Source organism: Berghia stephanieae, chromosome 11, assembly GCF_034508935.2.
Source record: "Berghia stephanieae isolate SIO BIC M18660-M18661 chromosome 11, UCSD_Bste_1.3, whole genome shotgun sequence".
Classification (NCBI taxonomy): Eukaryota; Metazoa; Mollusca; class Gastropoda; order Nudibranchia; family Aeolidiidae; genus Berghia; species Berghia stephanieae.
The window spans coordinates 30978507-30996081 of record NC_088370.1 but is presented as its reverse complement, the minus strand read 5'-3'; the positions used below and the strand labels follow the sequence as shown (position 1 = coordinate 30996081).

The 17575-nt window shown below is 36.3% G+C and overlaps 1 protein-coding gene across 1 annotated transcript in view; it reads left to right on the top strand.

Moving 5' to 3' along the window:
• The first annotated feature begins 1910 nt into the window (after positions 1 to 1910).
• Positions 1911 to 17575, top strand: part of LOC144956875 (uncharacterized) — a 68073-nt gene continuing 52408 nt past the window's right edge. Inside the window, exons 1-6 of the mRNA XM_078887664.1 lie at positions 1911 to 1949; positions 7853 to 8003; positions 9237 to 9339; positions 10354 to 10408; positions 10798 to 10889; positions 17238 to 17369. Of these exons, the coding sequence (XP_078743790.1) occupies positions 1934 to 1949; positions 7853 to 8003; positions 9237 to 9339; positions 10354 to 10408; positions 10798 to 10889; positions 17238 to 17369 (549 nt within the window). The 5' untranslated portion in view covers positions 1911 to 1933. The remainder of the gene's footprint in view (positions 1950 to 7852; positions 8004 to 9236; positions 9340 to 10353; positions 10409 to 10797; positions 10890 to 17237; positions 17370 to 17575) is intronic.

Here is a 17575-nt window from a genome sequence, read left to right as displayed (position 1 = left end):
TGGTGGCTTGCGTGTTTTTTTTTTTTCGTTTTTTTTTCGTTTTTTTTTTTAATTATACTAAATTTCCTGTTGGGGTAATGTTTTACCTACTGACTACTAAGTGGAGTGCTAAACCACTACACCACGGTTGGATTTTAAGAATGAAAAAGAAATACATTAACATGAAAGGTTTTTAGGCGTTTAGAAATAATTAAGAAAAGGTGTCATTTGAAGTATAATATACAAGAAAAGAAAATGCCAAATGAAAATGCCAAATGCCAAATGATTTTTCTAATGCCAAACGGTTTTTAAAAATGCCAGATTTTTGGAATCTGGCATTTAAAATGCCAAACTGGCAACCCTGATTGACTAGGCCTAATATTATTATATTATATTGACAAGATAGATATGTTCTGATAGTGGTAGGTAGGAAGAGTAGGAGTAAAGTAAAGTGGAGTGAAATAACTTCCCAAACTTCAACCTAAAAGATTTAGATAGTCATTTCTTATTGGAAAAGCCAGTTTGGCAAATCTAAAGAATCATGGTCGTTTTTATTTTTTATTGTCGTTTGGCAGGGCAAAGCGGCCTTAGCATTTTTAACAATGGGGTTAATAAAATACCCTTATTTATGTAGCTTAAGTCCTTCAGAGCCATTGGGCCCATGCAGCCGGAGTTTATCTACAGTATGAAACTAAAAATAGCAATTGCTTACTACCACATAGGACGCTGGTCTGTCGCAAAATGATATAAATGTTGCTGCTCGAAGCTCTTAACTACGCCACTACCACATTATCTCATTCATCTGTGGTGTTCCATTCACCCTGTTTTGTTGATAAAGGGGAAACCCGAAACGTTCATTTGATCTGTTTTTGTAATTAAATTGAAGCTTACAATCAATTTCACATTACTATTTATGTCTATTGCAAAGTAATTTCCGCAAGATCTCACAGACCCAGCAACCCAATCACTGGCTGGGTGGAAAGGGGAAGGGGGGGGGGGGCAGAAAAAAAACACACGACTATATCCGGGATCAATCTCGATCCCTTTGCGTGCGAAGCTCTACTAATTGACCTATCGGAGCCCCTCTATTTATATACATGGGATTTTTCTTTAAAAAGGTCTATCTCGAGAAAATACCTACCGTTATAATCAGCCGCAGTAAAGACGAGATACGAGATACTGAAGCGGGGCTCGAGACGGCGTCTCCCGGGTGGAGTGGAATTCTAATGCCTTATCCATTGGACAATCTCTCTCTCTCTCTCTCTCTCTCTCTCTCTCTCTCTCTCTCTCTCTCTCTCTCTCTCTCCTCCCCGCACGATTACCCCAGGTTTTTTGTTTGTTTGTTTATTTTTGTTTGGTTTAGCATTTTTGAATTTGTTATTAATTGTAAGAGCATTTTTCTCAGATTTCAACCACTTGATAGACAAATCAACATAACTTACCTACTCTTATCTCCTCCAAATATTCAACTATTCAGAAATAAAACATACAAAATAAAGTTAAGTTTTGGGTCTAAACCGATGTGAACTGTACACAAAGGTTTAAACCCTTCTTTGGCTTAAAAACAATAAAAGCGAAAAAAAACAAAAAACAAACGAAACGGGGCGGGGGGGGGGGTACAATTAACAAAATAGAGTGAGACTTCATATCGAATATGCCTTCACCAAGGTCGATGGAATGTGAATAATTTAAAATTCCATTTAAGATCCAAAAGCATAATTATTGTCTCTGACTAAAAAAATATTTTCATGCTTAAATCTACAATTAATTTTAGAGAAAAAGAAATAATTTCGTTAAAAAAAAAACAAAACAAGGTTTACAAAATACTATTCTGTTTCTTAAATTTAAGTAATTTTTTTTTTGGCATTTTGTAAAAAAATAGATTTGGCAATAATTCAAACACTAGTCAAGGGAAACTACTCCAAAAAAATAATCTGAAATCTGATAAACAAAGATGGCAGCCTACACAGGTATAGCATGATGATTTCATCTCCCTTTTGATTATATATTTTTTAAACTCCATGTGATAAATAAATTCCTATTAAATTTTTAGCTATCTGTTCAGCAAGCAGAAGAAGAAGAGGTGGAGAAGTCAAAAACGAACTAAATTAATGTTGTGAAGTTATACGTAGTGATGTCGATATTATTTTCGTTTAACTAGAGAGCCTCGCCTTTGGCCGACCAACCTCCGCTGCACGTCCAACTCGCCTTGAGCATGCATTCACGTAAAATATAAAGATTTTTTTTAAAAACCTACCTCTGTTTCAAAAACTAGCATCTTTCACCTTTCTAAGAAACATTTTGATTTTTCAGAACTTTAGTTCGTTAAAAAATACCGGCCAATCTGACCCGTTGAGTCGAATGAAAACGAAATTTTGTTGTTTACATGGTTCAAAGGAAATGCCGTAAATAAGCTTTCATGGACTTCCTGTGTTGTTTTTACAGTGTCACGTGACCGTTTTGAGAAATTTGTCGTCTGCTACAAATAATTAGACCGGTAGGGGGTAGATATTTTCGTTGGAGCAGAGAAAAAGTGAGTATTATTTCTTGGACTTGTAGAGAGGCCTAGGGTCCACCAGCAGTCAAGTTGATTGAATAAAAGAAAAAAAGGTCTTTTTTATCCGCCGCCACCACCACCGTGAGAGTGGAGAGGGGGGTGGGGGGTTGCATGATGAAGACGAAAGGGAGACGTGTCGTTTGTGACCTTGGTGACGTAGAGCATGTCAACGATGCTGGCAGATGTTCTTAACCCCTTAACAGCGAAGCAGATTTTTTGCTTTCAGATAATAGTTTGCTTTTATCTTTATTATTGTTAACGGAGAATACAGCTTTTCCACCAAGAGAGCAGTCAAGACTATCGCAACTCGGACTTCAATTGTCTATAATCGTTTTGCCGTTACTTGTCTTTTGATGAAAGAGGATTTGGTGTTAGGTCAAAGATCGAATTTCGCCGCTAAAGGCATTGCTACTGGGTTTGCTCTCCTCCCCCCCCCCCTCCTTTTTTTCTTCTTTTTTTTTTTCAACTTAGTATTGTTGATTGCCATTTCCTTTTTTTATGATTAGCAAGTGCCGTAGGAGTCTCACAGGATGCAGGAGTACTGCAATTAACCCTTTTCCAGTGACATTGATTCTTTTGTTTTCAAATAATAGTCGTCATTTATATTATTTTTTAATGCAGAAAAAATAAACGTTTCCACCATAAGAGCAGTAAGAATATTGATAAAAAGCGCTTTGAGCACGTTGGGTGGATATTGCCCTATATAAAAGCTCAAGTTTTTAAATTGTAATTTGTTTTTTGTCTTTTGATGAAAACGGTAAGATTTTATTTTTGGTCCAAGTAAGATTGATATTCGCCTTTAAAAGGTTAAGTTGTTTTGTTTTTTCAGTTTTTTTTGTTTTGTTTTTCAAATGCAGATACGCTGCTTCTTTTTTTTTCTTTTCCTCAACTGGCAAGCTATCGCTGTACTTACCCGCATGGCTTGCACACACAAAAGGATACATCTAGGTCACAAAACCTTACATCCAGGTCACAAAATCAGACAACTAGGTCACACATCAAGACATCTGTTTCGTTTGTTCCAAGATAGCAAAACAAACCAGACGTCTTGGAGTTCGAAAGAGCTTTCCATAAAATATTTGGTATTTGCAAGACCCCAGAAACCAATTCCCTATACAGCTCTTGTGCACGGTTACTTATGACCTTGATTTCTTTCGTACCCACCCCCAAAATCCCACTTATTGTGTGTTATAGTATAGACAGAACATAATAAATAGCTGGGCTGCCACATGCGTGACTAAATTGGTCAAAGAGAGAATCTATATTGGCATTAGACATCAATTACCTGATGTCCTGGTTTTTAATCCTAGCCGAGTGAGAGAGAAAAAACAAAACAATCATACATGTATCTGCAAACAGCAGAACGTTTTCATTTTACATTGAGATGGGAAGGGGAAGGGATAACACTATGATAAGAAAGAGAGAGAGAGAGAGAGAGAGAGAGAGAGAGAGAGAGAGAGAGAGAGAGAGAGAGAGAGAGAGAGAGAGAGAGAGAGAGATGGGCGGGGTGATGGGGGATAGTAAGGGGGAATGGGAAAAGATGAAAGAAACAACGGGTTGCCTGATGACGTAGATCAAAGGATTGTTACAGCGGTGTTCACGGAGCGTACTTCGTGAAATTTTAACCTTTTACAGTGACACTGATTTTTTTCTGCAGATTGCTTATGCGGAATAAATCGTTTCCACCAAGAGAGCAGTAGTAAGAGTATATTTAGACTCGGGCTTCAATTAAACTATAAATCCCAAAGCTTGTCTTTTAATGATAACATTAAGACTAAGATCTGGAGTTTGGGGAGTGTAAGATCGAATCTCGCCATTAATGGTTAAAATTGTTTTGATTTTTTTAAAAAATAACACACACACACAAACACACACACACACACACACGAGCGCGTGCGGTCACGACAACGAGGACCATCCATTGCTTGTGTTGCAACAGTAAACCAGTTTACGTGTACGTAGATCCTGAGGCTAGATGCCCCGTTACCGTGTACGTAGGCACTCCCAAAAAAAAAAAAAAAAAAAGAAAGAGACACACACACACATACACACACTCACACACATACACACACACACACACACACACACACACACACACGCAGTCTCGCATCCGCTACGAACTAATTTTGCGCACCAATTTTTACTGCACTAATGCACCAAATTGCATACCTATCTATGGACACTTTTTTCCGTCTCTTTTTCCCAATAAACTTTTTTAACTGGGGCCACCTTGATAACAGAAACGAAACCCACACGATTTCGCGAGGAATGAATCATGCAAAAAATTAGGATATAATTTCAACACAACTTTTGAAATTCATCAAGGATTGTCCAGTACCGAATGTTTTTTGATAGAAAACAAATGCATCTTCAAATCTAAACTGCTTTTGACGGTAAGCGGTAAGTTTTTTATTTATTTTTCTGTCCAAACGAATGATTTGTCCTGGTATAGAAGCTAAGTATTGGTAACACCGGCGCAGCTCTCTAGTATTAGAAAGTTTTCGTTTTACCATGAGATGCGAAGGGGAGGGGATGACATTGTGACTCAGAGAGAGAGGGAAAGAGAGAGAGAGAGAGAGAGAGGGGGGGGGGGGATTGGAGGAAGATGAAAGAGACAACAATGGGTCGCCTGATGACGTAGATCAATTAAGACTAAGAACTGGTGTTAGGTTAAATTAAGATTGAAGCTCACCTTTAATTGGTTAAATTGTATTGTTTGATTTTAAAAACTAACACACACAAACACACAGGGCGAGAAAGAGTGAGAGAGAGAGAGGCCCATCCTTTGCTTGCATTGCAGCGGCAAACCAGTTAGTTAATGGTTAACGTGTATGGTAGATCCTGAGGCTAGGTGCCCGGTTAGCGTGTACGTAGACACTCCCTTAGCATTTTAAAAACTCTAGAACAACCCTTGATAGATAAGTGAAAGTTTAAAATTTCCTATTATTAATGGGAGTGTCTCCATTCACGGTAACCGGGCACCTAGCCTCAGGATCTACGAGCACGGTAGCTCTGGTAACTGGTTTGCCACTACAATACAAGCAATGGATGGACCTCACTCTGTATATGTGTGTCTGTGTTATTTTTAAAAATCAAACAATACCATTTATTGACCCATTAAAGGCGAGATTCAAGGTTACCGTGTATGTAGATCCTGAGACTAGGTACCTGGTTAGTAACGAAAATAATGATATAACAAAGTTATGCATCTTTAAGTGACCCCCCTAAACGCGAACAGCAACAACTTTCTTATGGGCGATTTGGGTCACAATTCGACTCCCACTGCTGCTGCTCACACGGTTACCGTGTACGTAGACCCTCCAAATATTAATAGGGAGGCCTTCCCAATTCTCAGAAACAACCCAAATATTCCCTCAACTAATCCTAAGAAAAAATAAAACCTAGTACCTTTAACTAACCCTAATTGGAAGAACAAACACCCTGGCACCTTTACTAGACTTGTAACTAATCCTAATAGAAAAATAACCCTAGGACTGCTTTGCACTACCTCACAAATCAAAATGGTAGCAGAGAATCAAAACAATGGTCAAATTAGGAAATTTTAAACTTTCACAAATCTATCAAGGTTGGTTCTAGGGCTTTTAAAATGCTTCTATATGATGACAAATTGAATAAATAAATGCCTGACAAAAGATCCACAGTGAAAATACAAATTGAAAGAAATGCTAGCACAAGGAACTTTGGGAAGGCCTCCCTATTAATATGACCATCGTTTTAGTTTTGGTTATCTGGCAGTATTGAAAGGTAGTGCAAAGCAGTCCAAGGTTGTTTGGTTTTTTTTTTTTTGGCAGGCTCTATTTCTATTATGTCGGTGAAAATAAACTTGAACTCTATTTCTCCAAACATTCTGGAAAATAAACATGATCTCTATTTCTCCGAATACTGTGCTCCGAATGCTCAGGAAATAAACTTGAACTCTAATTCTCTGAACGTTTGGGAAATAAATTTGACCTCTACTATTACTATTACTATTTTTCCAAACACTGTGCTCCGAACGCTTGGGAAATAAAGTTAAATTCAATTTCCCCAAACACTGTGCTCCGAACGCTTGGGAAATAAAGTTAAATTCAATTTCCCCAAACACTGTGCTCCGAACGCTTGGGAAATAAAGTTAAATTCAATTTCCCCAAACACTGTGCTCTGAATGCTCAGGAAATAAACTTGAACTCTAATTCAAATTCGTGAATGCCGGAATATTCAGTAAAATAATGTTATAGTTATACAGACTCCAATCTGAATAGCCTTTATGTTGAGGGGGTGAGTTTTTTCTTCATCTTTATTAATTGTTTGTTTATTTAAAGACACAAGACAGAGAGATTCAAGTTGTCAGCCGTCCAATACAAAAATTATTTTTATTTTATGTTTTGTTTCAGTTTTCATTTTCATTTCTTTTTCAGTTCTTCAATTTTCTCTTTGTTTCAAAAATTCGTTAACTTTTTTTTGGGAGGGGAGGGGTATTATCTAGCTCTAGAACGTGCTTCCTTTCACTCAGTCCTCATAGAAGTTGCAGAATGATGAAAGATAGTGCTGAACTCTTGCAAATAGGTAACCAAAAAAAATCTCAAGAATGGAAACCATAAACTGTTCAGAGAAATAGAGTTCAAGTTTATTTCTCTCACTTCCCGTTCTTTTGGGGGTTTTTTTTATTGTTGTTAGTTCGGGGTTGGAGGATTTTTTTTCTATTAGTGTTAGTTAGTTATAGTTATAGTAGTTAAAGGTCTTAGTAAAGATGCTAGGGCTAGGGTGTTTGTTTTTCCTATTAGGTTAGTTAAAGTTAAAGGTATTAGGTTTTATTTTTTCTTGGGATTAGTTGAGGGAATATTTGGGTTGTTTCCCTTAGCACGAGGAGCTTTCAGAAGGCCTCCTAAGCAGACATATCTGAAATTGAATAGACATTATTTTATTATTTTATTATTATTATTATTATTATTATTATTATTATTATTATATTATTTTTATTATTATTATTATTATTATTATTATTATTATTATTATTATTATTATACCATCATAAATATTTTCATTAATATTACAATAAATAAGTGGTCTGAAAATTAAACTTACAAAAATCAGGGCGATCAGGGCAAAAATTTCTGAGTAATACCTAGCACGACCTTAACATTAGGTAACATTAGATATCACTCTATTTTAGCGACAACTTACACCTCAATTGTTTTGTAGAGCTTTTGAACATTCGTGATTAAAACTCAAGTGTCTGTCTTGGGTGTCATTTTATTTTCATTTTTGAAATTAAAATTTGATGAATAATATATTTTGTTCTTTTTTTTTTTTTAGGATTATTGGCAATTGCCAAGGACAAAGGTACGTCAGTGCCAGAAAAGTTAAAACTGGTCAAATTTGCATGGTCAAAACCAGAAGTGGTCATCCCAAATAAGTACCAAGAGCTTCTAGACTTTGTTTGTGGACTTATTGTCAACAGGAAAAAGTATGTTGTGTGTGAACGTTATTTATGGTTTTATATCTGATATTAGATCATATCCTTTACCAATTCAAAGTTTTCAAAGCCATTTATTGTGTCATATGTAGACCTGCCCACTAGAAAATTTAAAAATTCTTAATTTTTAGAAAGTTATCTACTACTGTTTTTTTTTTAAAACATATGATTTGTGCGGCTATGTGTTCTTGTGGTAAGAGACTTGCTTTCGGATCGGAAGGTCATGGGTTTGAGCCTCGCTTGGTGCATAGTTGTCTTTGGAAAAGGCTCTTTACTCACATTCTCTCACCGTACTCAGGTGTAAAATGAGTATCTGGCCGTTAACAGCTTTGTCTCTGTCCAAGAATAAAAAAATGTAATATCGCCTAACAGGCGTCATGTCCCGTCCTGCAGTGTTGCTTTTGGCCAGGGACTCCATGTAAAGCGCTTTGAGCACGTTACGTGGATATTGCGCTATATAAAAGCTCAATTTAAATTTAAATTTTTAACATTTGAGTGTATTCCTCGTAGTGGGATCTTGTGCTGGTGTCTAGGTGAGACTTTAAGGGGATCTTAAACGAAGTACACTGATAGTACGCTCTCTGAATCTACATCTGCTCCCTATTTGAACCATTCCCCTTTGTCTTACTTTTTCCTCAAGTATTTTCATCGTACATCTAGAATGTTTTTACTATCCAATTTCCTTCCTTTTTACTGGTGCTGATATGACCTATGTATTTTGCAAGTGCCGTAAAAGCCTTAAAACCAGCAAACAACATTTATTAATATAAGTGGCAAGACCTTTTTTATTTAAACCTTTTTTGCTATCACGAAGAGTGTAATTGAGTTCTTGTAAAAGCGTTTATCCTCAGTATAGTAAGGAGGCTAATATTGGTACAGATTAAGCTTGCACAGCTAAAACTGGACAAGTGCATTTCTTAGTTCTGCTTAAGTAAACTATCATAAACTGCTCATTTTTTGCACCACTTTACTCAGTAAACTACCATTCTCAATCAAGGAACACAGAAATATGGTTTCATACAGTATGACAAAGAAACAATTTAAATTTTTACCTGATAGATATAATTACTTCATTGATTTATTTATTATATTTGTAGATTGCTTGTTTTTTTTCAAGGTTTATAACTGTTTTGAACTGTTTCCTAAGAAATTATTTTATGATAGAATTCATTGATTTATTTATTATTCAAAATTGCCTAGTTTTTTTACATTGCTTATCTGCAGGAATGGCCTTGAAGAAGAAGATGAAATCCTTGTTTGGCAGAGTCTTGTAGACTTTTTGAAAGCAAGTCAGTCTTCCATCCATATCAAACCATCTGTCAGCAAAGTAAGTACTTGCCTGTCATGATTTATTTTCCTTTTTCATTATTCTTCTTGTTAATAATATGTGGATTGAAATTGAAAGAATGCATCTTACCATGGGGCAGATGAGATGCTTTTATTTTAAATGAAAAAAATGAAGTGAATCATCTATGTGTGCATTAATTAATTGGATAATAAAGGAAACTATAAAAACAACATAAAATTAAGGAAAAAAAAAAAAAAAAAGCGGTGGACATGCCAAGGAAAGAGGAGACCTGGATATGTACTGTGGAGGGGATCTATAGCAGAGCGGTCTGTCCCTCGAGTTGGTCCCAAGAGAAGAAGCTGATAGGACCATATGGAAATCCTTTGAATTGCCTCAAGTGCCAATAGGCATGGAGAGGATTGAGTGAGAGTGAAAGAAATCTTACTGGGTGAGGTCTTTGACTTCCCATGGAGGTCACGTTGTGTCTTCTGTCTCCTATATATTTGTTTTTTGAGTTGCTTTCCGTCCTTGTCTAGCCCTGGCTGGAGTCCTTGACTGGGAGGGAAACAGTCAAATGTATAGTTATATTTTCGGGAGATGATATTTTTTTCCTTTTAATCATCTCTCTGTTATGTTCTTGTACCATTTTTTTTTTTTGGTTTAAATGTATAATAGTTTGTAAACATTTGAATGTATTCCTCTGCTTGTGTCTGGATGAGTTTTAGCTGATCTCAAACTAAGTGCACTGATAATGTGCTCTTGGAATCTATATGTTCCCTATTTGAACTCTTCCCCTTTGTCTTACATTTTCTTGTGTGCTTTCAATTGTAAATTTAAAACTTTTTTTTGACTCTCCCATTTCTTCCTTTATACTGGCGCTGAAATGACCTCGCAAGCGCCGTAAAACCTTTAAAAGCAAACAAAACAAAATCAAAAAAGAAATCCAAATGAGAAAAATATTGGCTGTATCGTAACATGTGATTATTTTCCTATGGTTAGTAAGGAGGGGGTTAATGAAATTCATTTTGTTCTTTTCTTATATTCATATTCCAGGCCCTGACTGAGACCATTCGTAAGCATATCAGTGGCAAATCAAATGGCCCAATCCTAGACACAAAGCATTTGGTATGGAGGGGTTAATCAAATTCATTTTGTTCTTTTCCATTTCAATTCGTAATTCTAAATGGCCCTAGACGTTGTAGGAGGTAATCAATTCATTGTTCTTTTAATCATATTCCAGCTGATGAGCCCATCGAAGATATCAGTGGCAATCAATGGCCCAATCCAAGACACAAAGCATTTGGTATGGAGGGGTTAATCAAATTCATTTTGTTCTTTTCTTATATCTATCAGCTATGAGCATTCGAGCATTCAGTGCAAATCAATGGCCAATCAGACACAAAGCTTGAGGAGGTCATCAATTCATTTGTTTTTTATATAATTCCAGCCTGACTGAGACCTTGTAACATATCAGTGGCAAATCAAATGGCCCAATCCAAGACACAAAGCATTTGACCAACATTCTTGATTGCGGCTCCCTACTGCTCTCTATGCCAGCCTCTCAGTCATCATTTACGTTTTCTGACAGGGTAAGCATTTTAAAAATATAACCCTGCTTGGTATTCCTTTTTTATTTGTCAATACAGACTAGCCAAATATACAAGTATAATCAGTATATAATCAGTGCTGCTATGGTGTCTTGTGGTATGACACTCGTCTTCGGATCGGAATGTCCTGGGTTTGAGTCCTGCTCTGAGCAGCACGTAATTGAGTCTTTGGAAAAGGCTATTTACCAGTGATGTTACTTTTCCGCGGATCCGCGGTTTTCTTTCCTTTCCTCGGTTTTCCACCTCAGATCCTCGATCCGCGGATATTTCCTTCATTTCCTCCTTTTACTTTTTTTTTTATATAATAAATCTTTAAAAAATACTCTTTTAAAAAAAAATATATATATATATATATAATATATATAAAATTTCCTCCTTTTACTGGACTCTGGGCGTTTTAAAATTGAACGATCCAGCTGCGGGGCTTCATCGCCACTGCGCCACTGCGGAAGTGTTCATCGACCATGTTTATTCGTTCGATGTGGTAAGCTAAGTATCGAAGAATAAAACTAGCACGATATCGCTTCTTTTGGACATGCGAACTTTCCTACATAGTGCGTAGTCGATAACTCGATTTCTGCTTATGAAGTCTAGTTACGATACCCATCCAGGAATTACATTTCTTTCAAATTCAGCCAGAACGATCTCGCATTTCATTATCTTGTTTCACAGAACGGTATGGATTAGATAAATCTGATCTAAAATCTAGATCTAGGCCTGGATTCTAATTCTTTTTGGATATTGTGACTGTTGTGTGTCCTCTTTTTTTTTGTTTCATTCTATGAGGACGTGGGCTCTAGACTTAGACTGGATTCTAATTCTTTTTTTTTAGATATCGTGACTTTGTAGTAAACTATTAGAAACAATGAAGCCTTTAGGTAAAAGTGAAGTTAGCCGTGCCAGAGAGGTCGACTGTAAGGTAAAGAACAAATTTAGATTTGAGTGGCTTGAAACTGTTGTTAAAGTGACTTGTAAAAATGCCGGGGATGTGGACATCCGACTCGTTGACAGCATTGTTAAAGTTGATGTTGCTGGTAAAGCATTGTGTACATATTGCAATGATGTTATCAGCTATGGGAGCAAAGGAAAAACTGCTCTGATTGATCATGTAAAATCAGGGAAGCATGTAGCTTTTGTTGATCACAGGAAGACCAATTACACTTTGGGCTCTCGATTCAAAAAACCAGAAACTGCCTTTTTTCCATTATTTAAGAAACAAATTGTGAAAGCTGTGGTGATGGTACTGAAGTGACTGATGTTACCTCTAAGAGCTCTAAAGTGACTGAAAGACTTATCCCAATAAATGATAAGACTGCTAATATGGAGGCTATGATCACAGTGAAATTGATCCTGTCCTGATAAGTTGCATTAAAAAATCTCGCAGCAAGTATCATGCTGAGTTGCAAAAACAGAAAGAGGAAAAAGAAAGAAAAAGACAAATGTTTGATCAAGCAGTTGTAAAGGCGGAAACAAAAAAGCAAGCAAAGGCAGTCCGGGAGGAGGCAATTAAAACAGCCTATAAGGTTCATATAAAGAAGCAATCCAAACAGGTTGGGGCCCCACCTAGAAAGAGGCCCAAAACACACTAGTACTCTTCAAGTACTCAAAAGAAGTCATCCTGCCTACTTTCCTGTGGTGCAAGAATGTTCTAGGTGAGTTTTCCGTTTTTCCGAGACTTTTCCTCCTTTTTGACTTTTTGTGAGTATCATCACTGATTTACTCACATTCTCTCAACCGTATTCAGATATAAAGTTAGTACCTGCCCGTTAAAAGTGTTGTCTTTGTCAGAGACAAATAAATTTGTAAATGTCTCCTAGTAGGCGACATGTCTCGTTCTCCATGTTTAGTATTGCTGTTGGTTAGGGACCCCTTGTAAAGCGCTTGGAGCATGTTGAGTGGATATTGCTCTATATCAATGCTCAAGTTATAACTATGTTATTTTTATATATAAGACTGTGCTAAAAGTTCGTTTTCGTAATGATTTGCCACAAAAATTCGATAGACCAATGTCCTATCCAAGGGATCCATCCAATTGCTTTTGTCTGATTTGCACTATGGAAACTCGGATCATCTCCGGCTCCATGAGCTTATGGCTCGAGAGGACCACTTTTTGTCTTGACTAGGGTTGTTTAAGATCAAATCCTACATAACTTTCTTTATCTCTTTTAAATATTGTTTTATTATAGTTTTAAGTCAGACTTTGATAATGTTGCTTATGTGTGATAATGTGATAGGAATATATATATATATATATATATATATATATATATATATATATATATATATATATATATATATATATATATATATATATATATATATATTATTATTTAAAATATTTACCACAATGTTTGAGACAGTCTACATTAATGTTTCAGGCTTAATTTGCCATCGTCAGGACTGAGTTGTTTTGTTGACTGTTGTTGTTTCTTGAAGTGGTTCCGGTTTAAAGTTGCTTAACAAGAATTTACGCCGATGGGGACACCTTCCGTATATCTCACTTTTCATGTTGAGTGTGGCTTCATGAGGTTGTTTGATTATAGTATATTTTTCTTCCAGGCATAAGCTACATTGTTTTGATGTTGGTGTGTATCCTGTTGCTTTAGATAAAATTTTCCATGAAATGTTGTGGTCTATTTTGTTGTCTTTTAAATATCTCTAGTCTGATATATATATATATATATATATATATATATGTTCGACAAATGGATGATGCCAAGTCTGCAAAGATAGATCATCATCAAGCCCTACTGCAACCTCCTCGTGGTGTCGAACGGTAACAGGTCAAGCTGGCCAACTGCAGAGGGCGACAAGAATAGGCAATGGCAAACCATTCTTGTAACTTTGCCGAGTTAACTGCATGAATAAGTCCAAAAAGTCAAACGGTGACAGCGTAAAGGGGAGCATGTTTTCACGGAAGACTGCTGCCTCGCTCGTTGGGAGCGTGATGTTCGTCAGGTCACACCGAACCGTCAGCCAGTTACTAGGCGAAATAAATTTAACAAATGTGACAAAACCAAAATTGGGACATGGAATGTCAGGACCTGTGCCCAAAAAGGAAAACTAAACAACATTCTAAAAGAAATGAAACGGCTCCAAATAAATATTCTTGGCCTGGCAGAGATGAGATGGAAAGAGCAGGGAACCATGTCAAAACAAGAAAACAACACGACATATAAGATCATATGGAGTGGTGGAACCTCTTTCCAAAAAGGAGTAGGGATGATCTTAGACCAAAAATCAACCAAATTTTACAAAGGGCACGTAGCAATCTCAGACAGAGTTTTGCTGGTTAAGCTAAGAGGACCTGTAGTTGACACCAATATTATTCAAGTTTATGCACCAACAGAAGAGGCGACAGATGCAGATATGACAGAGTTTTACCATTCACTAGACAAAGCAAAACGAATGTGTAAATCACAAGAAGTCCTTATGGTAATGGGGGACCTAAATGCTAAGATTGGCAGAGGCAGAGATGGTGACATAATCGGACCACATGGACTCGGAGACAGAAATGAACGAGGAAACATCTGGGCAGATTGGTGTAGAACAAATAAATTAATGATTTCAAACACCTGGTTTCAACAACACCCAAGAAGAACCTGGACATGGCAATCACCAGGGGACAGAGCAAGGAACCAGATAGACTTTATAGCAGTATCATCAAGATTCAGAAATGGCATATTAAATTGCAAAACCTACCCAGGCGCGATGTAGACAGTGACCATGTCCCAGTTGTTTGTACAGTAAGGATAAAGTTTAAAGCTATTCAGAGAACAGCTGGTAGAATAAAGAGGGATTACAGGTTATGCAAAGACAATGGCATACAAACAAAAATGAGAGAAGAATTTGAAAATGCACTCATGATACAAAGCCAAAGTGAACCTGATAACGAAAAATGTGAAAAACAATTTGATATATTCCAAAAGTGTGTCAAAGCAACTGCAGAAAAACATTTACCAATAGCTCAAATAAACAGCAAAAAGGAATGGATGACAAATGAAATTCTAAACCTATTTGAAGAAAGACGAAAATGCAACAGAGGGTCTGCAGAATACCAAACATTGAACAACCACATTAAATCCAAATGCATCGAGGCACACGAGAACTATCTAGACTGGAAATGCTGCGAAATCGAAAGAGAATACAAACCCAACCCCCAACAAGCTCACCAAAGAATAAAAGAACTATCAGGGAAAAGGAAAAGCAAAGCAGCAGGAAGTTGTATCCAAAACAAACAAGGGGATCTGCTATTTGAAGAACAACATATAGAAAGCCGATGGGTAGAATACATAGGCGAACTGTACAATGATCCAAATAGAAATGAACCACCACTGAAATTCAAAGAACCATTAAGCGGTCCAAACATCACCAAAAGTGAAATTGAACATGCCATGGAACGAATGAGGGATGGTAAAGCAACAGGCCCTGATGAAATATCTGTAGAGGTATTAAAAAGCCTAGGAGATCTAGCAATTGATGAACTTCACATATTATTCAACAATATATACAATACTGGGAAAATTCCAGAAGATCTCTGTAACTCTATTTTCATAGCAATACCAAAGAAAGCAGGTGCAGTCAGATGCGAAAATTTTAGAACTATAAGTTTAATAAGTCACATCAACAAAATACTGTTGCGTATAATTATCAACAGGCTAAGGAATAAGATTAACCCCGAAATCGCAGAAGAACAATATGGATTCCAACCTGACAGAGGGACAAGGAACGCAATATACCTCCTCCGTGTTTTAAGTGAAAGAGCTATACAGGTTCAGACCCCACTATACCTCTGTTTTGTCGACTACAAAAAAGCTTTTGATAGAGTACGCCACGAAGAAATACTAAAACAACTGCACTCCATTGGCGCTGATGAGAAAGACCTCAGACTCATGCAAACATTATACTACACCCAGCAGGCATCTATCAAAATCGGAAACTCTACAGGAAATTCCATTCCTATTAAGAAAGGAGTCCGTCAAGGGTGTGTTGCCTCACCAGATCTGTTTAATCTATACCAAGAAACAATCATGAGGGGCATAAATAATATGGAGGGAATAAAAGTGGGAGGTCACAACATAAATAATATAAGGTACGCAGACGATACGGTACTCATTGCAACATCAGAAATCCAACTTCAAAAGATTGTTGACAAAGTGGTAGTAGATAGTGAAGCCAAGGGAATGGAAGTGAATATCACCAAAACGGAATGCATGGTAATACAGAAAAACCCCGAAAACAACAACACCTGCAATATAACGATTCACGGCGAGCAACTTACCAACGTAGAAAGTTTTAAGTACCTAGGTTCAATAGTGACAACAGATGGAAGATGTAACCGAGACATACGAGCAAGAATAACTCAAGCCAAACAGGCCTTCATGGACCTGGGAAACATTTTGAAAAACAAACAGATTTCGTTCGGGATTAGATTCCGAGTCTTGAAGTGCTACGTGTGGCCAATCTTGTTATACGGATGCGAAAGCTGGACTACAAATGCAGAAACACAAAAGAACATTGAAGCTTTTGAAATGTGGTGCTTGAGAAGGATGCAGAGAATATCGTATACTGCACACAAAACGAACGAAGAAGTGCTAAAACAAACATACCAACAAAGGAAACTAATGCCCTTAATAGTGGATCGACAACTATCCTTTTTCGGACACATAGTAAGGAAAGATAAGAATGAATACCTGGCAAGTTGTGGAAAAATACCTGGTAAACGCGCCCGGGGGAGACAAAGAAAACACTCATAGACCAACTGAAGGCTTCACCAACCTAACAATCCAAGAGCTGTTTGAAAAAGCAAGAGACAGGGAGGAATGGAGAGAGATAATTCATGCAGTATCCGAAGCCTGGACCAGGCATGGAACCTAGAAGAAGAATATATATATATATATATATATATATATATATATATATATTATATATATATATATATATATATATATATATATATATATATATATATATATATATATATATATATATATATCAGACTAGAGAACTGAAATGCTTTTAAAAAAATAGTAAACTGTATGACCTGTTTAGATTGGACCTGAGATCAATTTTCCGTTTATTTAAAATCAAGCAAGGACTTCAATCAGTTTTGATTAAGACAAAAGTTATTTTTAAAACGTTTGTGAATAAATTGGCTCATCAAGGATTATGTATGAAAAATATAAGATATAGATCTGAACAAAGCAAGAAAGAAAAATAGAAGAAAAAAAAGCCATCCCAAAAAATCAGTCTACCTTGACTGGGGATCGAACCTCAGACCTTCTGATTATTGGTATTTTTCAAAAGTGCTTTAAATGTATTGCATTTCAGTGCCAGCAACTGTCTGTGTTGCTTCAGTTTTGTCGTAATGACTGCGTGATTGTGGAAAAGGCACAGGAATTAGTGAAGTGTGTCATCAGTGAGCTGACCAGGCTACAATCTCTACAACGGGACCAAAAACTGGTAATGTCAGCTATATTGTTATTGTTATTGTTGTTGTTATATTATTATTATTATTATTATTATTATTATTATTATTATTATTATTATTATTATTATTATTATTATTATTATTATTATTATTATTATTATTATTATTATTAGTATTATTATTATTATTATCATTATTATTATTATTATTATTATTATTATTATTATTATTATTATTA